This window comes from Agelaius tricolor, unplaced genomic scaffold, assembly GCF_023055355.1.
Source record: "Agelaius tricolor isolate 1412-34295 unplaced genomic scaffold, bAgeTri1.0.p SCAF_3, whole genome shotgun sequence".
Classification (NCBI taxonomy): Eukaryota; Metazoa; Chordata; class Aves; order Passeriformes; family Icteridae; genus Agelaius; species Agelaius tricolor.
This window is the reverse complement of record NW_027269263.1, coordinates 32,010,048-32,033,180: the sequence shown is the minus strand read 5'-3', so window position 1 is coordinate 32,033,180 and position 23,133 is coordinate 32,010,048. Positions and strand designations below refer to the sequence as shown.

The 23,133-nt window shown below is 36.8% G+C and overlaps 1 protein-coding gene across 9 annotated transcripts in view; it reads left to right on the top strand.

Annotated features, from left to right (window-relative positions):
• NAV3 (neuron navigator 3) overlaps positions 1 to 23,133 on the top strand; it is a 511,162-nt gene that overhangs the window by 357,549 nt on the left and 130,480 nt on the right. For 8 of the 9 annotated variants that reach the window (XM_071423373.1, XM_071423374.1, XM_071423370.1 and 5 more), the window contains 2 exons: positions 12,286 to 12,354; positions 15,030 to 15,169. In XM_071423373.1, the coding sequence (XP_071279474.1) occupies positions 12,286 to 12,354; positions 15,030 to 15,169 (209 nt within the window). The remainder of the gene's footprint in view (positions 1 to 12,285; positions 12,355 to 15,029; positions 15,170 to 23,133) is intronic. The other variant, XM_071423372.1, reaches the window with a different exon arrangement.

The window sequence follows — 23,133 nt, the reverse complement described above, 5'->3', positions numbered from 1 at the left end:
ATTAAGAGCTTAGCCAGATTCCTATAAGTACCTTTGGTTACTGTTTTTTGTTTTTAATTTAGTGAAAGAACTGAAATATTTCCTGATTTTATAATTTATCCATGGTGAATTTTTAATAACAAAAACACATTACAGTGTTCTTTGTATCATGACTATTGCAAGAGTTTGTCCCAAAAAGCCTGGATACAGCAGGTTTCTTACTATTTGGATGATGGTGATTCCACATGGTAGGCAAAGAAGTGTTGAATCTTTTATTAAGCTTTCCATTATAATTCCCTGAGATCTCCTGGTACTTCTTCACTTTTTTATTCTTTTCTATTTTGCTATGTTAAAACATGCTTCATTAAGAAAAAGAGAAATTATTCCATGTCCCAGATTGTCCACATTTACGATTTTGTAGTGACGTCTAAGGTGGCTGTAAAAAAATTTCAACTTTCTTCAGTGTGCTTTAAACCTTCCACTGTAATCTAGGAGTTTAAAATAATTTAATTATTTGATTAAATTTATGTTCATAGCTAAGTTTCAGATGTAAAATATTTCTATGCAAAAAATTACCAGACCAAGATTGATGGCATTTTTCTTATTTCTTATCTGTAAACTGAAAGCAAAATTTTTTCTATTTGCTTTCACATACAGAGAAGTTTGATGCTTGTTAATATAAAGTCTGTATTGCCTGAGGGAATATGGTTTCTTCTATCCATATATTTTTCATTTAAGTCTTTAAGGATAAAAAAAGATGCCTACCAAAAACTTTCTCCTATATGAAAATTTTCTATCATCTACTATAAATTTAAGTACATCTAGTATTATGAGCTCTGAGCAAAACAAGGAGCCCTGGAACTTAGAAACAAACAGAAATACAAATTTTTTTCAATACTAATTTTTTTTTATTTGTCAAATTTTGAAGTAATATAAATAAAGTAGCATAAAATAATATTTCCCTTCCTAAGAAAAATGACTACATGTCAAAACAAGTTTTCCACTAATAGATGGGCATATATAAACATCCACTGATGTGAATTATCTCTGGTGGACTTACCAACACTTCTTTTCATAGCAGCCATTTATTTCAAGTAATTATTTCCCAATAAAATAAATAATTTGAAATATTATTTAAAAATATTTACCTTTCTAGTTTAAAGATGATAATGAGTAAATAAAAGCTTCTTTTTAGAAAGAAGCCAAAATATGAATTAAACAATAAAAGATTACTTTGGTGAGATCTATTTTGCCTCTTGCCCATTTTTGCTGTCTGAAATGTAGGCAGGTAGCTTACGTGATTCCTCAAACTGATTTCTATGATTGCTTTCGTGTCAGGTGTCTCAGCTATATATATTACAAATGCCACCAACATAACTGAGCTGGGGGAAGCTCATGGTTTAAAAGGTCCTTAGGAACTCACATGGCTGCTCTATCAGACACTTGAGATCTTTAGATCTTTTTGGCAAAAAGTAGTTTCATACAGATACTGAAACCTACACATTTCACTGTATGGAGAATTTTGGAAAGTGATAAAATCTGAAGTGTATATTAATGTACATTCTGCACACTGTCCATATGAAATTAACTCAATAGGTAATCTAACTGCTATCAATCAAAAATGGAGTAATTTTACTTTTTTTCTGAAATGCTGTTGGTAAAACAAGCTGTTTTATCCTTTCATAGTAAATGTTTATCTTAATGGCTATTTATTATTACACAATTATTGTGCAGGTATGCCATTCTTTATTACCATGTTGCAGTTCTGAATATGTTTATAAAAATTCTTGATTCTTTCTGTTTTCTAACATTTGTAACATAACTGTGGAAAGGTTTGGTATGCAGAGGCCCTAAGGCAGAAAATCCATTACAGTGTATATTTTGGAAAAAATATTTGGCAAATGCACATAACAGAGAGTAGTTTCCATTAAATTGACCTGTGGTCTATTATTATCTAGAAATAGTTCTTTCAGGTTTTTGAAAGGAACAAGAATTATCTTATTATTATGGCAGAAGCCAGATAATGAATATAGCTGCTAAAACTTGAATGGGACATTTGTCTTTTTTCAATAATGGCAAAATGCTTCCAAACTAATTTGAGTAAATTTTCAAGGGTATTTTGAAAATCATCTTCTTACACCATGGGTATTTTATTTCACTGGAAGACTCACACGTATTTACTTTGCATATTTACCTGAGAAATAAGGATGTCTTTTTGATGCACTCTGTACATTTAAGTGCATTTGATATCCATGTGCTTGTATGTATGCCTGCATGTAAGTAAAAGAAAAATATATACATTGAAAAAGGTGCGTGATTTTATAGATGATACATTTTCTTAAATCTTCAGTAATCAGTCACATATAAACTATGTCTTAGTTTATATTAATAACTGAGGTTATTTTAGGTTACAATATTCTGTAAGAAAAGTTATCTTCTTCATTGCTTCCAGGTAATGTATACTAAGCATATTGTGTAATGTCAACTTTGTTTCCTAGGAGGTAAAAAGCTCTTGTATTTTCTTTATTAAACAAATATAAGAAGGTGATGCCCTTCACTTTTTCCAAGAGAAATATAGATTATACATGGGAGAAGGAAATACCTCTGAGAAGTCACACTGAAAATGGTCAGATAACAGAGGCTGCTGAAGACCAAGAAAGTTTGGCTTTGTATGTGCAGGGCTAGCATCTCACTCTCCTAATTTAAAAGGCTGGTCCTGCTGGTGATGGTGGTGATGATGGTACTCATCCCCGTTTCCAGGTTATGATGTCCTCAGTAATGATCAGTGTCTGTGATCATTACCGCATCTGAACATTTCCATGTGCCACTGAAGACAAGCTACTTTATACAGTGTTTGAGCCCTTTGTCAACAGAAACTGAAACAGGCACCAAATTATATTAGGTCTCTACAGGTTTCATACACAGGCTGTTTTGCTAAGAAGCCCTGGGGGAAGGGTGTAATCAGAATATCACAAGGCTGGACAGGTTAGATTTGTGCAGAAATGGGGAATTCAGGAGACTGATCCAGGGGGCTGCTTGTCCTCATGTGAGTAGGAGACAACACAGAGAGGAAAGTAATTAAACCAATTTCTGGAGGAACCTCTCTTTCCTAAGTGCAAAGTTAGCATGGGAGGATAGTGAACCTTCTTTTACAGGCTCCTTACAAAGTTATCCAAAATCGGTCAGTGTGGCAGTGCTTTAACATTCCTGTTCCCTAGTAAGCTGTCTGTGACCAATGTCAGAATTGTGAAAGTTGTGCATACAGAAGGCAAGCAAGATTCTTCTTGTGAAAGAGTATTATTTGCCTATCTAGTCCTATGGCCAACAGCAACATTTCAAATTAAATGTAAAAGGAAGGAAGGAAGTTGATTCATGGTAAGTGAAATTGCCTTGCAAAAAGCATACATTCTTTATGGAAGATCATACTTTTGTACCAGTAATTATAAAAACTCTGAAATTATTAGACTGTTAGTGAAAAAATCTAGAGTAAATAAATAGTAACCAAAGACAAAGAATAGTTTTAGATGTGATTTCTGATTTCTTTTTACCCTAAAATTTCCTGTATTCTTCCATGACTAACTGTGAGAACTGAATATTTCAAAATTTGAAGTTGGCATTTCACTCTTTCCTTATTACTTTATTGCAGCTCTGAGATTTATTTTTAAAAATACAGTGCTGGTGGCCTTATTTATATCTGTCAGTACAGATAGATGACAACAATGGCTACATTATATTTTTATGCTTCGCTTTGGTAGTGGATTCCATTATCAGAGCAATACATCTCTGGTGATGATCTTTCAACCACCCAGATACTAAGAGAAAACATATGTGGATGAAAGAAGTTCTGTCTCATTTACAGATTAGACAGTAACTGGTTTCAGTAAGCTGTCAGAAAAATTCCCCTAGATGGAAAAACTATTTTATCATGTACAGGAATGATGAGCACAGCTTGAGGTCCAGATGGATTTTATTAAATTTGTTATATTAAAAGTGCACCCTGGTTTTCTTGAGCATATAAACAAAGTTAGGTAGCTGATTTCTGCAGGCAGTTGCATATATAACTACTGCAAGGAACAGGGTTTCATGTTGCCTGCTGCTCAGAAGTACTAGGGAAGAAATTAAGCCTGTTGGACGCAGAGCTTGTGCTTTGTGAAATACAGTAATGAAAATGCAGTGCTTATGATTATGAATTGAAATAGATCCATGTCAGAATAGTGGGAATCTGCATGGCAATCTTGATTACATCACTCTGTTTAGAAAAAGGCCTTCATTTAAATATTCTGAAGGTTTAAAATATGGTTACAGCAGTCTACACCAAGTGTGTTGCACTGACTTAGGCTGGAAAATGGAAGATGTACATAGTTGTGTATGTTTCTTGATTAATATATGGGAAAGGAATGAAAAAAGTCCCTTTGCTGTCCATAGCTCATGCCATTGCTAGTCACTTGGTTTTGTTGAAAGGAAAGAGGCAGGTAGTTCCTGCTTTTCCCACTGTGGAATCATTACCAAATCACGGATTCTGAAGAGAAGAAAAATTAAGAAAATATTTCTTCTTACTGTTCTCTTTTTGTTAGTAAGGGTCTAAGTGCTATTAATCCAATCTGATGTATTTTTATATGTCTGGGAGATAATGCAGAATGAGTTGTTGTATGTGATTGTTCCAGGATTTGCAGGAAGCTGACCTTTAAATGGCCCTTAGGTATTTAATTTTATTTTAACCTTTTATTTTACCTTGCAAATCAGCTGTGGCTCTATTTTTTACTACTCCCCAAAGATGCAATCATTACAGTCCTCAAGGTTCCAAATCACAGAAACTTCAGAAAGGAAGCTTTTTCATTATATTTGTCCTGAAGTCCAAGTAAATTAAGCATTAGTGTGTCTCAGTGGCAAATGACTAACCTGTCTAATAACCTTCACACAGAAAAGATAGAACAAAGCATTAGTAAGAATGTATTTCTTATATACTTCTTCCATGTAGCCCATCCTTCTAAGAAGATATCTAATAGTATTTCTTCAGTTTAAAATAATGAGGGAAAAGGTGTTTCAAAGTGACATTCAGGTTCTAAAATAAATGGTCTTTTCTATAGTTACAATGCAGCACTCTAGCAGACTATTGCATGCCTAGAGAGAAAATAAAAAATGCAAATTAAACAGCATTTTTAGTCTCTCAATAGCATTTCAGATTTTTTTAAACTGTTCATCCTCTATTGACCATTTCACCACCAGTCCTTCATAAACTGCTTGAATCTTTTACCTTCTTAGCTATTTCTGTGGGCTGGATCCTTCAAACTTGTCCTTTAGTGATTGGTATCTCCCATTGTTTGTTGCACAGAGTTTTTTCTCCTTGCAAAGTACCTGATGTATAGCTGAACACTTTCTTTAGGAACCTGTGGCATGCAGTTACCCTGGGTTCTTCTGTTTATAAATTACCTCTGTTCAAGAAAAATATTTTTTCCCTCCTTTTCTGCTGTTTACAGTTCAAAATGCATCTGTCATCTTTTCTCATTATCTGTTCTTGCAGTTTTAAATCAGTTTAGTGGAAATTTTCATTTTGTATATTTCAGATTTTCTCATTGTCTGGCCTGTGTCACCCTTGCTACTCATTACTATTTATATGTCAGTTTTGAATGCACTTTGGCCATAATTTTCACTGTTGCTAATCCAGATCATGTGGAATTTAATGGGAAGTGCTCCATTCATCCTTGTAGCACTTGAATCCAATCTTTGATATATTTCTTTCTGAATGAATAGAAGCTTTATAATTATTTTCCCTTCAGACATTCTTTGTTGCTCTACCCTCACTTTCTACTGAGATTCATTAGACCTTCTCATTCTCTGAAAATGAAACCTGATGCAAATGTCCATACATTTATTACTTTCCAGGACCTGCCACCAGTTTAATTCTGACATCTTGTGAACATTGGAGGTTGCCTATAATTATTTGTATATGGCAAATGAAATTTCAATACATGTATAATGCAAGGGTAGCCATATTAAATTAGGACAGTCTTCATTCTTTTTTTTTGTCTTATGTTAAATGATAGGTAGCAAACCTATTATGAAGCAAAATTTTCTTTCTTTTTTCCTATTTATTCCTTAATGAATTCCTTCATACCAGTGTGTGACTCAGACTTTTCCTTGCATTTTTACATTCATTTAAGTCATAGTTTCATATTTGTACTTACTTTCTTTGCTTCTGTCAGTCCTTTTTATCATCTATTATATCTTACTATTTTCACAGACTGTGCAACAAACTTCATATTCTACATATTGTGGTTTTCCAGATGTCAGTTAATAAAATAACATTACAGTTGGAAGCTGCTTTGAAGGAGATGACTTTCTTAATTTACCAAAAAAAGCTCCAAAATAAAAATCCATATAAATTCCAAAGAAGCCTAGGCAGCGCTGTTTGGCAGTCATTGCCTGTGGAAAATAGATTAAATAGAAGTGGAAAAAAAGGTTTTTTATATTTAGAATTCACCAGACTTACAAGAATTTATTTGTGTTTTGAAAATACTTAAGGGAAAATAGCTGAACTACTGGTAGAATCTTTTGTATTTTCTTTATATTACAAAGCTCTTTGCCATTTTAGAGTCAATGAGGAGACTGAACAAAATGCTTACAAATGTATTTTACTACTGTCAATAGAAACAGTTAACCATGTGATAATTTTTTGACTGATGCAGGTTTATAGCAATCCCAGCCATACATTAGGATGTGTTACGAATGTGGACTTTCTGGAAATCTGTGCAAAGATTCAAGAGATAATTAGAATAGATTTGAAGAAGTAAAAGCGTCAGCATTTCTGTCATCTCCATTTCCATTTCCTCTAGGAAAAAACTTTATTACAGTTTTATTGTATCAAACTGTGAAGTAGAATGGTGGCATATGATTCTGTGCAGATACTCTGATATAATTCTGTTCTAGTATAAGATCATAAATGGTATGGAGATAAGGTCATAAAATGGTACAGTTGGTCCCTAAGGGCCTAATCCTAGTTCTGGCAGCACACAGTAATCCACTTGTCTAATTTTTTCAGAGAAAAATAATGAGGTTTAAAAGATGGCATTTTAGGTGTGCTACAGGTTAGGATTAAGCACAGTAGTGAAGTAGCACGGTGTCCTAAACCACAACACACAGTTACTGCTGAAGATCCATTTTGTTTCTTTAATGTTGTGGTTCATGTACTCCTTCATTAAATTACACAAAATACCTATACTACAATACTGGGACTGCAGCAGAAAAGCTATGGTCAGTGTTTATTCATTCTTTTTAAAAGGCTCTGTATTCTGCAGGAACATAAATATTGATGCAAAACTGGGTTATCTGCATTTTGGTTTATGAGTTGTGAACAATAGGAAAATATTGAAAACATAATTTTGCTTGTACCTTCAAGCATGAATCATTTGGAGACAGACTGCTTGAATAAGATGCCAGAAGTTCAAAGAGCGGAAAGGAGAAATGTCCAAATAATTTAGAACAGATGACAGGGTATGAGCAAGAACTGCCTGAGCCACAGACATTTCCTCTTGTGAATGAAAAAAAAAGTGTATTTATTTGTTGAATATACAATATTTATCTCTATATTTATCTCTGTATTTCTCTATTTATATTTATTTTTATATTTACCTCTATCTGTAGATAATATACCTCTATCTGTAAAATACACATTCATAAATAACATTTATATAAATGTTAAATGTTTATTTATTTATAAAAAACCAAATTGGTAAAGGTATAGATAGATGTAGTTATATAGATACATACATGTGGATATGGCCATATATTAATTCACCAAGGCTGGACTAAAAAAGGGAAAAGAAATGTCTGAAAAATATTGTTTGTACAGAAAATCAAGGTTTTTTTGGTTTCTTCCTCAGTGTTCCTTGAAAATACATTTGGGGAATCAGGCATCTTCTACCTGCCCAAACAGTTTGGTAGGATGAGGGCTTGGTAACTTTTGTTCCCTGTGGCATCTTTCCAGGCACACTTGGAATTTGGAGTCAGGCATACCTTAGAATGTTATCTCTTGTGCTTTTCAACCAGTAGTATGATGAGCAACCAAATACAAAAAATTAAAGAAAGAAATTTTTTTTCTTATTTAAGACAAAAACTATTTAAAAATAGGTGCACAGGGCAACTGAGACCTTCTGGGCAAATTTTTACATTGAAAAAGCTTTCTTTTTAAACTAGTCTTTTCCAGAGAATTGTTCTAATACAAAAGTCTTGAACAGCTCTGGAGTGCATTCAGACTAGAGACTAAATGGACTTTGTAAGATCAACAGCATATTAAAATTCAAGTATGCCAGTAAGGAAGAAAGAGTTTGATTATGTTCTGCAAAACCCTTTCCCTTTTTCTAATTTCAACATAGTGCATAGCTGGCATTTTAGAACCACCATGTGACTTCTAACATTATAGGAAAATGACAGTGTGATGTAACATGATCCTATTGATCCTTTGGAGGACTTAATAAAAAGTATATGATATTCAGGGTGTCACTGCATGGGTTACTTTTTGAAGATGGAGGTTAAAATATTTTTAGCTTGATTCATTCTCTTTTCAGGTTTATGGAAGGTTCATGGTTCAGCTTTATGTGTTAACCCACTTTCAAGAGTCTGCTTCTCTTCTGGCATATTGTATGGCAACAAAATAGAGCTTCTGGTAGTTTAGTCCAGTGTCAAACAATCTGTTGCCATCTTTCTGCATAGAATCATAGAATTATTTAGGTTGGAAAAGACCTAAATCAGTTCATCAGGTCCAACTGCTAACCAGTACTGCCAAGTCCACCACTAGAACCTATCCCTAAGTGCCACATAAACTCATTTAATATTGTAGCCTACATTGATTTCCTAGTCTCCTCTACACCTTTTAGGACCTTTCCATAAGTGTGCCATGCCTGCAAATGAATGACCCTTGCCATCTCCCCATCCTGATGGAGCATGGTGCACAGGTCCCCAGTGCAGCTGAGTGCTGCACAGCCATGTGGCACCGTGCAGAGCCCTGGCACAGTGCAGCCACTCAGCACAATACACACCTGGGGTTCTCCATCAGCACCTCGGGCTCAGCACCTTCACTGTTCTTTCTTCTCAGCTACCTCTGTGCTGAACTGCCTTTCTGGGCAGTCTCAGGATGTTTATTCCATTTTCTCACAGCAAATGAAATTTCCCAATTGTCACCATTTCATATCTGCTGTGTTGACTACTGTTTCCCTGGTTTGTAAATCAAAATATTGCTGGAAGACAGAGTCCATATTATTTTTGTAGAGTCCAGATTATTTCTAAGATTTCAGATGCTTATATGCCATTTTACCTGATTTGGACAGCATTTACTTCACTTCCCCTATGTGTTATTTGGAAGAGGAGAGTTAAGAATTATTTCTGCTCCTGTGTACATGGTGTAGATAATTGCTGATATGAGTATTATAACCGTGGAAAGGGTCTTGTAGACCCTGAGAAACGGTAGTAAACACCTGAGAACAAGGAGCTTTAAAAATCCCCCTTTCCAGCCCTCTGACAAGTAAATACTTGCTTATCCTGAATGCTGTAGCATTAAACTGGCACTGTCTGATATGTTAAGATCCATTTACTGCTTTATTGCAGACACACACTTATTATATCATGGTGTGGATTTTTAAGCATTAAAATTAACTGTTTTAAGCAAAATGGGTTTATTTTCCTGAGTGACAGATACTACCCACAGACAATTACCTGGTAGGGTAGAGGGCAGTATATAAGTATTTGTTCATACATTTAGAAGAGTGGGTAGACTAAAGTCTAGTCTGAAACAGCATCGCAGTTCACATCCACGAAAGTGGGCCAGCAACTGGGACATGCATCCATGGAAAGCTTTCATTGGCTCAGCACATCCAGAGCTAATTAACAAGGAAAACCTAAAGTCATTAGACCTTGATGCAGCTGCTTTATGAGTTAAATTCTCTTTTTGCCTTTCTCTTGTCACATTCCTTTGGAAAATAAATTTAATCAGTCACAGCGGAAATCATGCTTTACAAACCATGTTTTACTGACATTGACGCTTTCATCAATTCCTGTCAAGCCTGTCTGGAAAGTTTGAAAGTAGTCTATAGCCTAATATTTCATGAATTTGCTAGTGGATAGAGTCCCAAATAACAGCCACAGAAGGGGAAGCATTCTAGCGAGCATTATCAGATAGGTATTTTATGTATTTATTGCTATTAAAAGTATGTGGGGTAGTTTTAAGACCACTGAGATTAAGGGTTTTGACCTTTCAGTTTACTCTTGAATGTATTGTTTGAGGTAGAAATGCTATGATACACTAAGGCACTGCAGCCTACTCACTCTTTTTTCCCATCTTACATTCTGTGTTGATTGTACTGTGTATCATTCCACCTTTTACAGCATAAATGCACAAAGGTTTTATGTGACAACAATTTTTCTCACAAATCTCTTATTTTAGTCAACGTGGATAACCAGCGATTCATTTCTAGATTCCTTCATTTTAAGTATGTTGGAAAAAAAACATGAGAGAAAGATCTCATCAAAAGATGGACTATTATGCCAGGCACAAATGTAGCAAATTCAGTAAAACAACCTATGTCACATTTGCATCATAAGTCCAGACATTATTAAGAAATACAGCCGTAAGTGAAATATAATTCAATGTACTAAAAACTAGATTGATAAAAATATATAAAGTGTGATTATTACGGAATTATTTTGGTATTATTATAACTAATATATTATATTAAGTGATATTATATATTATAATATCCACAGAAGCTATGGTCATATAAAAAAAAAATTTTTCAGTGTTACTCTGAAGATATATGTCAGAGAATTGAATGATGCTTTTGAATGATTGAATGATTCCTTTCTGCCCACTTAAGACTGAAGTATTCTCCTTACTTTTATATTCAAATGCAAATACATATATTACATCATATGTAAATGTGCCATTTTTAATTGGCAGGAACAGAGGCAGCTCAAACCCTTTGTTGGGGTTTAATTTCGTAAAGTAGCAATAATCTTGCATCTCATTGCAGTCTCACATTGTCCCTTGGTTTGTGCCTTCTTCTCACCCCTTTTCAGCACTCCAGTGCTAAGGAAGGGAAGACCTTTCTTACCTGACAGCTTCTCCCATCCGGTTTACACTCAGGTCTGGCTCTTCAGTGGCCTGTCAGAAATTGCTTAACACTCTTCTGGTAGACTCAACACCACCAGGTGCTTCTTAAAAGTTCTGCTAGTCTATAAAGCTGGGACTAGAGCACTGTGGTTTCTGCTGCTACTCAGAAGAATTGCTGGAAGATACAGAACTCTGAGAAACAAATGAAATCTGTGACTATCAGAGTTTCTGCTTCCTCAGTTGTCCATGACTTCCCTAACAATTCAAGGAATTTGATGATGTGATAGCACCTGGCTTAGGCACCTCTCTACAGCCTTAGACTGTGTGGATGCCAAAGGATGCACCTGTCTGTGAAACTGAAATTACCTGACAGAAATCTGTACCTTGGCCATACATTTGACATATCCCCTATGCAAATGTCTAAAAGATTAGAGGAAATAATTTTCTATCTAATCATGCCAGGTTGTTGGGTGTCAAAAGGAACATAGAGCTTTTAGCCCTGTAGCATAGCATGTTTTCTGTTGCAGAAATGCTACTTGGATGCCTTAACAGACAAAGGTGCATTTTCCTATGAATTCCACAGTGAGTCTAAGCACATGTCCGGGCTTCCTTAATGCAGCCTCTGCGTCATTGCCTGGGTCATTGCATACATGACCTGCACTGCAATAGTAATAAAATTTGCAACAGGGTGCTTCTTCCATATAGCTCTACTGTCAGGAGGGTCACCTTGCTTTAGTGGGATTTTTTCTGAGTCCACATTGAATTTGGTATAGCAAATGTGTTCTTAAGAGCCCCTCTGAGAATCCAGTCAGGTTGCTGGAGAGACGAGTAGGAGTGTACTTGTGCTTAGTGCATTTCATGGGGGAAAAAAAAAGCAGCACAATGTTTTGAAGTTCACATTTTGTGTGATTTGAGCTATACTTCAGGAATTCAGTCACTGTGGAAATTTACTCACTTTTTCTATTCATAAGATAATTTCTAGCAAATGAGACATTTTATAACAATATCCATTATTTCATAACCTGTTCATTTCATCTCATAAAAATCTGTATGTTTACATTGTTTCATATTGTTGCCAGTTAATTTGCATTTTTTATCCATGTTGAATTTGCATTCATTAACTCATCATTTGCTGGTAAGTGTGTTCTTTCTATACATATTCAAAGAAATTCTTTAATTCAATTTCTCTGTTTCTTCTCATACAGTCTCACAGCCAGATATGCAACTCAGTCTAATCACAGTGGAATTGCAACCAGTCAAAAAAAGGCTTCTAGGTCAGTTAAATATCTCTAATTTATTGCTTGTTAGTGATACTCAAGCAAGTATATGCCCATTGATATTTTATCCTTTGGACTTAAGCAGACACTAAACAATGTGCAATTTTTGTTATGTGAGCAAGCTTTGGAATGATGAGCTTTGCCACAGAAAAACCTTGTATTCATTGGCTTTTGGCCAATTGGCTGATTTCTACTATATATTAGCAATATTTCTGGTTGTTATGTATCCTGCATCTTTGTATTCTGCATGTAAAATATTGGATGTGAGGGATTAGTTGGTGATTTTAGTGCTCTGTACTTTCTGGCTCAATTCCTGACTTTAGTCATGAGTGAAAAGAAGTTTGGGAGTCCACCCCAGTTCCCACTAGATGTTTTGCATTTATAGCTAACCCACCTGAAAGTCTGAGTTCACAGAGTCAAGTTTACACAGAAGCAAAATAGAGCAGAAAAAAAGAATGACTTCCAAGACTTCTGCTCCATCAAGAAGAGCCTGCACACAGTCCCCATGAATGAGAGGCTTTTTTTTGGCAGTGAATTTGACAGAGCTGTGTGTAGGAACTGATTTGTTTCAGATTTTGTCAGTACTTTTAGTCTGTCATTTCCATGAGCACTAAAATCTACAAGCCAGATTATAGAAGAAAGAAGCTGAGGTCTAAAGCTTACTCTTTTTTTCTAGCTTTTTTTGGGTTTTTTTTGAGGGGGGATAATTAATGTGTTCATTAATTATGCCTTTGCATTACAGTTCATTGGTGTGACCAATGAACTCTAAGCTGCATAATGTCCAATAAAGATTGCCTTTTGCAGTATGGAACACTAACACAGTGTGTGTTGCTGGTGATAAGTTGAAATGAGCTATACCACGGTCCAGTTGCTTTGCACCTGCATTTATAGGTCTTCGTTTTCCTTATTGCTGATGCTCCTGTCTTGTCCACATTCAACTTGTCAAAGTTAACAGTCTTACTGTCTAATACTTTAAATCTGTGGCAGTGTTTCCGAAGCCTGTTCAGAGGTATGTGACTTGTCCCTTATTTGTTATACTCTTCTTTGCATTTCCTTAGCTGCTTAACATGATTCTGCAAGAGCAATTTAAAACCTGAATTCAATTAAGAAAGTCAGCAGATGAGGTAAACTGGAAATTTTGCAGAGAAAATGACCTCATGCATAATGTGCTTATTGTGGCAAGTTCTTGAATTCTGGCATACAGAATATATGCAGAACTATTTTGTATTTTAACAGAACAGATGCGCTTCTAGTGTTGCACATGCCTTTTCATTGCTTTTGTCATTACCTCTGACAAACGGTCTCAGAGCTCTTACTGCCTGTCAAATTAGGGTAATGAGAAGGAGCAAATGGATTTTTAAGTTTGTTTTAGTGCATTCCTCAGGGAACAGAAGATCACTTGAATTCACAGGTCACGGCAAAGGTTAGCACGCGCACCGCTGCAGAGCAGAGGCAGTCTGCTCTGGGCTCGGCACAGAGACAAGCAGGACAGGCTGGCAGCCAGAACGAGCCATGAAAATAACCAATGGATTAGCTCTCTGAGGTTTAAACTGGTAAAGAGACTATGGAGTTGTTTACAAATGTTTGCAAATGAAAATTTAAGTTATTTGAACATTTCTGTATGCTAGTGTATTAAACAAACAAAAAAAGTTTTGAAAAAATTCGATGTTTTGTAATTTTTTGTAATGTGATTTTTTTCCTTCCTTCTAATGCTGCTCTTTTATAATAATGTGAAACTAACAGAATTTGATAATTCTGGTAGAATTTGCACTGCCATTATTAAAATCATTCCAATAAGCAAGAAGCAGAAGAGAGATGCTGTTCTCTGGCAAAATCCTATGACTGATTTGAGCAATTAATTTTATGTAAGAAATAACAAAACTGAAAAGGAGTGGGTTTGCCTACAAAGGTGCTTCAGAAAGTTTAGAGTAGGCATGTATTAAGGAATCTTACAGCACAAAAGAAATCTAAAAAGATGCAGGCTTACACATGCCAGAAACAACAAGAATCTACATTTTTTTCCTTAGTATAGCCACATAGTAAGGTTCAGATGGTGGCAGCAAATACTAAGAAATGAACTGTATCGTCCACATTATATACTTTATCTAAAAGGTATAAATGCATCTGTATCATCTAGATAAAATACGTATTTACAATATTTTTCATTTAAAATAGTAAGGAGGAAGTATTTTAGTCAATAGCCTTCTGAAAAATAACTGAAGAAGATAACCAAAAAGTCAAACACAACTGTGAAAAATTTAATGAGATACAAAATATTTCTTGACTATGTATTGCTGTGCTTTCTAATCTATTTCTTTAATATTTCCTCTCCAAAAGTGACATATTAGTAAAGGTTGATACTGCACTTTAATATTTGTTAGGGTGAATCTGTTTTAGCAATGTTAATGGCAAATGCAAAGCATCTTCTTACATGTCTTGTGACTCTAGAAAGCATCTTTTTCCCTTTTGTGTGCATAAGGATAAGTTTAAATTTTCATTTGTGGAGTCTAACTAATTTGAATCCTCCTGTTTGTTGTTGCTTCCTGAATTCCTTGGGTTTAGTTGGTTTGAAATTGTTATCTGATATTTGCACACTGTCTCCACTATATGTTGTATTACATAAAATTAACAGATTTCTCACTGGTTCCTCACTGATTTTGTCACCATTCCAGGCTTCCAGGACCCTCAAGGGTGCCAGCTGCAGGCAGCAGTACCAAAGTCCAGGGAGCTTCCAATTTAAATCGGAGAAGTCAGAGCTTTAACAGCATTGACAAAAACAAGCCTCCACAATATGCAAACGGAAATGAAAAAGGTAAGGGATTAAAGTTACTAAGTTTACTCTCCGTTACACACAAGAAGGAGAAAAAAAAAAGAACCTTCCACAAGGGTCAAAGAAGAGAATGTAGTATTTAGACTTGGTAAGGAATACCTATGGGAATTGGGGCCTGAATTAGGGCTTTTGCTTCGGTTGGGATTTAAGTTCAGATACAAAAACTTTCCAGATGTTTTAATCATATTTTATCAATTTTTGATGCAGGGTGACTTTTACAAAGTAAAAGTTAATCTGTATTGGATGCCTGTAATTTTATTCTATATAAAAGTCTTCTCTTACCCAAAGGAGTACTGCCATCATTTTCAGGGGACTTGGCACCTTAGCCTCTAATGGAGAAGAATCAGAACATTATATTTGCATCAGAATGTTACATGTATCTATTCTTTCAGAACCTGACCTAGTGTGTGTATAATACTGACTAAAGGATTGCAAGTGAAATGAAATTTTGCAGGGATTTGGAGCAGCCATTGTGACAATGAGCTGAGCACCCTGGGTCTTTCCGTTTCTGTCACCCTGTTTTCCTGGAAAATGTGCCTCTTCAGGCTTTATCTCAAAAAGAATAATGCAGAAATGCAGCTTTCTGAGTTGTGTAACTAATCCATCCCCTTCCTCCCCTTCTTTTTCCCTTTGTGTAATGAACAGCATTTTATTCATATCTCTGGGTTAGAACCGAGTTGAAAATGATACAATATACATAGTACCCGTTTGCATCCTTGGGGTCTGTGGGAGGAACAAGTATGCAATGAATGTTCTTCATCCAAGCAACAGGCAGCTATCCAGATTTTTTTTACAAAACTCTGATGACCATGCTTTGCCCCTAGCTGTATCTGAAGATATAAAACCATCCTTTCAATAGTTATTCCTTTATTTTTACTATCAGGATAGAATGTTTCACGTAGTTCTGTAGTGGGTTTAATTTTATCAAGGAGTTGTTTGTGTCAAGACATCCAATCTAAAACTAGAAAAAGATCAGTGTGAAAACTGAGCACACACTGTATAATTCACAAATACGATAGTGAAGTTATGAAGCAGGAAATGTGGCTCCTTGAGTGAAGGTATGTATAGCAGTTTAGGTTTTCGAATTGCTTCATAATGTTGACATGTTTGCTACTGAAATATGTGAGAATGAAATGATTCAAGGTGAGACATGAATGTACATAATATTCTTAGCTCATTACTTGGAAACTGTCTTTTGACTGCTAAGACTTGCATTGCATTATACATGTATGTGACTTTTGCATGATGTATTTCTTTACTTCCCCATTTTTTACAGCAGAGAATGAGAACCTCGATGAGGTTTTTACTGAAGTCACCACTTGCAAGAGGATAAGGAGTGGCTTTTTTTGTAAAGTCAATCAATTAATTTTACAGAGAATAGAAAAAGTAATGCTGCCTATCTACAGACTACTGTATTTGATATGTTTCCATGTGGTTTTTTTTTCTATCAAAACAGCAGAATAGATGAAGAAAAATTAATTTTACATGATAATGAAAGATAAATACAAGTTTGTTTTAGGGTATAAAGCATAAGTTCATTAGAGAAAATGACTGCTGTGAATGCAAGGGTAGCAAAGTGAAATTCTTTCATAATATCCTGAAAGAACAGAAGAACTTGTATTTGAGTGTGCTATGCTCTACTTTTCCTAAATAGGAAAACAACCATACCATGCTATATTTTAAACTTAGTTACTACAGTGACTAATTTTTGAATATTACGATGAGATTTCCAGGTACTTTTTTGATATTTTTTAAAGTATTTTAGGATGTTCTATAACTTGAGATTTTTGAAGAATTTGTTTAGAAACAAACTTCAACCTTTACAATAGTAATAATATAAAATAATATAAAACCCATCTTTTTAAAAAATAGTGCTACCATACAATAAGAAACTGCTTGTTTCCCTACAGTACGTCAGAAATAGACCTTATATTTAATTTTTACTTCTGATGCAGATTCTTGGAGCAAGATCACTTTACCAGCTGTTTTTGAATACATGCACAGTCCATATACCCTAATTTCTAAAACAGATGACTTGTGCTAATTAAATAGCTGTTAGATATTGGGACCATCAAACCTGTTCAAGGACAGACCACTGTTGTTCTGTTCCCTGCTCTACACCTTCCTCTATGTGCAATAAGGAGACCTCAGAAAATACATACAACATAAGATTTTTTTTTTTTAAATCCAGTTATAGTTAGTACTTGTAATCCATTCCTGCGTAACACGGTCCCTCATTCACAGTGGGGAATGGATATGTAGTCACAGAGTTAAAGGAGACCTGACGGTGATCCAAAAGAAGTGATATAATACTAAATACTAATCTTATTTAGTATTCCATTATTTAGTCTCTCATTGATATGATCTCCTTAAAGCATTGCTTAGGGAGTAGTTCACTCAGTAAGAAACCTGGCTCCCCTGAGCAAATGCAGGTTTGCTCTTTATGAAGCAGAACAGCGTTCACCAACAGTCCTGATCCATTGTGTGACACAGGTAACTGTGTGTAGATCTGTTTAGGTCTGAAACACAGAATGCACCAGGACATTAAACAAGCCATTAGCTGAAACTTGTTTGTGGAGCTTTAGTGCAATTCTTTTTTTTTTTTTTTTTTTTTTTTTTTGCTGGACTTTGCAGCTTACAGATCAAAGAACATGCATGCTTTTCAGGCGTCAGATTTATCTGCCTCTGATTTAATAACATAAAGTTAAAAATAAAATGAGGAAAATTAAACTGTTTTAATGAAATAATTACTCAGATTGCTAATAAGGTAAAAAACCAGTACATTTTGAGTACAGCAAAGAAATAATGTTCTAATTCACACATTTTTAAAACAAATCTTTATCCCTTAGATCTTTGAAACAGTGTATTGAAGCACTGATGAAGGTCTCCATGTCATGGCGTTGTATATCCAGCTTCTAAATATAATTTAGTGATATAAGATGGTGTTTCTGTTTTCTCCAAACTCAGTTTTAACAGTATTTGGTTATTTTGCCCATATGAACTGTGAGAAACTCTGTCCTGGAGCTCTATGGTGTGATGATGCTGATGCAAATTGTTCATCTCTGGCCAGTATGTACATCTATAGCTAGTTTGTGTATGTTTCTTCTGGTGCCCCTATTTTTCCAGTTATTCCTGGTGCTGTTCTCCTCTTGTGCTGATAAGGGGTAGCTACTTCCTCATGGACAGCTACAAAGGGAGAGTTGAACAAGCTGAATTCTTTTAATCTCACTAGATAGACCTCCCATTCCTTCAAACATTCTTATAGCAACCCTTTGCAACTCACATTTTCTACTAACCTTTTTTATTGTGACTGGCTAAAAGTGGATAATCTGGACACCTGCCTGCAACAGAATATTTAGATTATCGTGAGTAATTTTGCTGCAGTGGAGGAGCTGTTGTTAAGAGGTTGTCTTCTCCAGCAGCAGAGAACACAGTCAAGGTCACAGATGAGAAGACAAAGGAGATTGGTTATGTACTGGGCCCAAGTGCAACTCTTCACATGTCCTTTATTTTTTCAACAGCCTATGAAAAGTGGATTTGAAAATGTCCATTCAGTCATCATGGTCTTGCTGTGTTATGATTGAAGTTTCTCTTTTTGCATTAAATACCTGAGGGTGTTGTGTTTCTGCTGTGGTTTTACAGTGGAGGTTGTGCTCTGAAGCACTGAGTTCTCAAGCAGAATGCAAAACTGTTTTCACTAGAATCTGACTGTGCATCTCAGAAATAAGGGGTTAAGCCCAAAACAGAAGACAGACTTGTAAAATTTAGTATACAGAAATATCAAATCCTTTTCATAGGTTGGGTTCACTCTGTCTCAAAATCACCACAAGGTGGGGACAGGTTTCATGTAATGAGCAGCTAAAGCCAAGCCCAATTGAACACACAGAAAGCAGTTAATTGTGTGCAGCTTCAAGTAATGCATTTGTGCTGGAGGTGGGGACAGAATAGATCTTTTAATTCCACATCTTTAAACATACAGACAGGTTGTCAATATTTCTTGAGGGCATGCAGTTCACATTCCTTGCAGAAATATTAAAGTTGCCCTTTAAACTGAAGATTAATGACACGCTAAAATTCTCTGAAATTTTTTGTTGCTGTTTATGGTTTGTGACATAGGGATCAAATAAATACAGTCCAGGAACCTGTATTTTTTTGTTATATATGTAGCAGAACAAGCTGCTGTCAAAACAGTAAATATTCTTCTTTTTACATTTTTCCCTCAATGAATTCAATATTATACAGGCATTCTTCTTTTTAATCAGAACACTTTTTTTTTTTTTGGTAGTAAAACTAATAGGCTGAAGCCATAAATATGTAACATAACTAATACAACAGAACATAGTGGCATCACACTGTTCACAGATTGTTACATGTATTCTGCATTAGCTTTGCATATTCTTATGGTGTATTGTTCTTCTGCAAAACTATTGGTATAGCTTAAGACTCCAATCCTCCCGTGTATTTAGGGCTAGCTTAGTGCAAGGCAAGATGTAGGCAAGTACACACCCACTTTTGAGCTATCAGCCCTGTGGCTGACTCCTGGTATAAATTAAATTTCAAAAAAACCTGAGGGCTGCAGTAATTTCCAACAGCTGCGGTTGGCCCCAGGCTCTCTTACAGCATCTGAGGCTCACTAGATGAGAGCAGGGGCCCAGCCATAATTCCTGCCTTGGTCCCAAGGGATCAGCTATAGCAGCTGCCTACCAAAGGTGCTCCATGGTGCAAGCTGGAGCTTGGGAAATTGGCTGTAAGTAAGCCTGTCACAAAAAATACTCTGAAGCAAGCTTTACCTGTAAAAGTTTCCTTGCTTAGAACAGGACTTGGCAGAGCTGCATGAAACCTTTTGTGAAGGTGGAATGAGCTCATCTACAGAATCACAGAATGTGCCAGGTTGGAAGGGACCACAGTGGGTCATCTGGTCCAACCCCCCTGCTCAAGCAGGGTCATCTCACAACACATTGAACATGAGTTCATCCACATGGCTTTTAGTATCTCCAGTGATGGGGACTTTATAACCTCTCTGGGCAATCTGTTGCAGTTCTCAGTCACCCACACAGTAAAGGAGTTCTTCCTCATATTCGGGTGGAACTTCCCGTGCATCAGGGTCTTCCTGTTGTCTCTTACCCGATTGTGAGAGACAAGACTGAGAAAAGCCAGACTTCACACCCTCCCTCTAGACACTTGTATACATTGGTGAGGTCCCCTCCCAGTCATCTTTTCTGAAGGCTGAATTGGCCCAACTCTCCCAGCCTATACTTGAAGGAGAGGTGTTCCACTCCCTTCATCATCTTTGTCACCCATGTAGCACTGTGGCATTTGCATACCAGGCTGAGATGCACACAAAAAAATAGCTGGGCAGATGGAATTATATAGCATCAATTAAGGTGGAGGTGGTTTGCTTAGTGGAACTAGTTACTAATAGAGTTAAGCAAGTAAAAATTTTACTTGTTGTCATATTACTTTTATTCAGTCTATTTTTTAATATTTTTCAACTAGAACTTCTTAATGCTATTCAGACCAGTAAATTTTGCTATGTTTTCATTCTCTTTGTTAAAGGAAAAACAGCTTAACTTTCAGTATTCTTAAAATTCTGCCTTTCCTGAATGTATTAGCAGACTTCAGACTTCCAGATGGGTAGTTGAATCTTTACTTGAGGTTTAGGGCTGAGACTGCAAAAATGAAAGCAATGCATAACTTCATACTCTGTTCTGAAGGGGCAACTGTCCTCAGCATTCTCACCTACGATATTATTCAGACAGGGGTGCCCCAAGGTATCACATACTATGTGTATATGCAAAGCATCAAGCACTTTTTTGTCATTACACAAACTATATTTGAATTGTATGTTTCATGGGCTTTTTGTAGTACAGAATTCAATATACTATAGACCAGCTTACATCTAATTCCCCAGCAGTCCTAATACTGAATGTCACGGCAAGATGCATCCACTAAAAGAGCACATGTCAGCTGCTGAAATAGCTGTGTACCACATGATTTGATTGCTATTACTGCTTCATTTCTCTGGTGTTTCAGGGTGATGGTGTTTATATACTCAGATATGTCTTGGGAATCTGAACTTCATACAGAAGAGCTTAACCCTTTCATGCATTGCTCTGTTTCGGTTAATAAGGCTAGATGACAAAAATCACAGCTATTAATTGGCATAGTTTGATTATTACAGAAGGGGCCTGTCATGGTTTGACACTGGCACAATGCCAGTGCCCCCAGGAGAATACTCTCTCCCTGGTTTCTGCTGTGAGATGTGACCAGGAATAAGCAAAGCAGGCTCCCACTTAGGAAAAAAAAAAAATATGTTAACTAAACAACAAGGGAAAGGAAAAAAAAAGAAACACACAAGGAAAATGAAAACTTCACAAATACATCTCCTCCCAATACATCCTCCAAATCATCGACTCTCGGTCCGGCACCACCCTTCAGAATACTCAATCCTCAGTTCATCAAGAGGAGAAGGGAGTCCTTCTTGTGCCAATGGTGACCTCTTCTGACCTCTTCCTTTCATGTCCAGTGCTCTCACCACTGAACACGGACCAGAGCTGCTTCTAGGATCGACTTTTAAGGATGCTTCATCCCACTCCAAAAAGGCACAGTCTCAACTTTGAGACATCTGTCCCCCCATATTTTTCACTCCCTGGGCCCAAGGGGTACCCACACCAAACCCTCTTGGTCCTGAGGCATTGCCTCCCCCTAGAATGCAGTCCCTGTATCACAAGGAACATGGTTCTGTCCATGGCTGTACAAAAAGAGTCCAGCATAAGCTACTCCATCTCTTCCCACTAAGATTCTTCTCTATTCTTCCAACATCTCTCACTTGCCCAGACCGCTCTCACACTTGCCCATTTCCTTCTTCATCTTCCACTCTATCTCTCTTCTAGGAAAGGTTAATGTTCTGTAAAGTTTTCATTGTCCAAAAAGGGGTTAAAAGCTCCTACAAGCGTCCAGCTGCACCCCCCCCACTTCTTCTCCTTCTCAGCCGTGCTGCCGGCACAGGCCCATGTTTATCCAGTTTCACGGTAACAGTCCCAGGCACTGGCTCTCTCTCTCTCTCTGTGTCTCTCAGGGGGGGCTGCCCGATGGCTCCCAGTGTCTCTCTCTCTCTCTCTCTCTCTCTTCCACCCTTCCATCCTGCAGGGGCCTTCCCCTCCCTTCCGTCCAGGGCCCGGCCTACCTCACCCGGCCCCATGGCTGCCCCTGGGCCTACCTCACCCAGCCCCATGGCTGCCCCTGGGCCTACCTCACCCGGCCCCATGGCTGCCCCTGGGCCTATCTCACCCGGCCCCATGGCTGCCCCTGCCTCGCCCAGCCCGCAGCCGGGCAGGGGAGCCCTGAACCTTTCCCTGACCGGAACCCAAGGGAGCCTCTCAGGGGAGAGCCCTGCTTTAACCCCGTGTTCTCAGAGGCGGATCCACTGTTCCAATGGCCACATTAGGTGCCAATATTAAAATCTGAGCACCCATTGGCCTAACCACAGCATCCCAGAAAACATATTTCCTGTCAAACCACCGTACGGCCTTGTTCTCATTCATTCCAAAGATCCACTGAAGTTCATGGATGATGAAAATGTAGTGAATGTGGCAGAGCCTTCTTTGCCTGCCTGAGTTCAGAGCCAAACCAACTATCATTGCTGTTCCCATGCGCATGATGTATCACTGTAACTTTCAAGTACTGACACTGGTGAAATTGTTGATAATTTTTTTTCCTACCTTTGAAAGTGTACTGGGATAAGTTCCAGAAGTGAGCTGCTAAATATTGTTAACAGTACTTAAAACTAAAAAATGTATTGTCACCAGCCTTTTTCGCTTTTATGACTATTGATTTTATGCATTTAATTTCAGTATTACTAAGTCCCTCTCCTCTTGCCCAAAACCTTAGCTTTCTAGCACATATTTTGCTTTCACTAAACATCAGACTCCTCTTTGTCCAGGTCT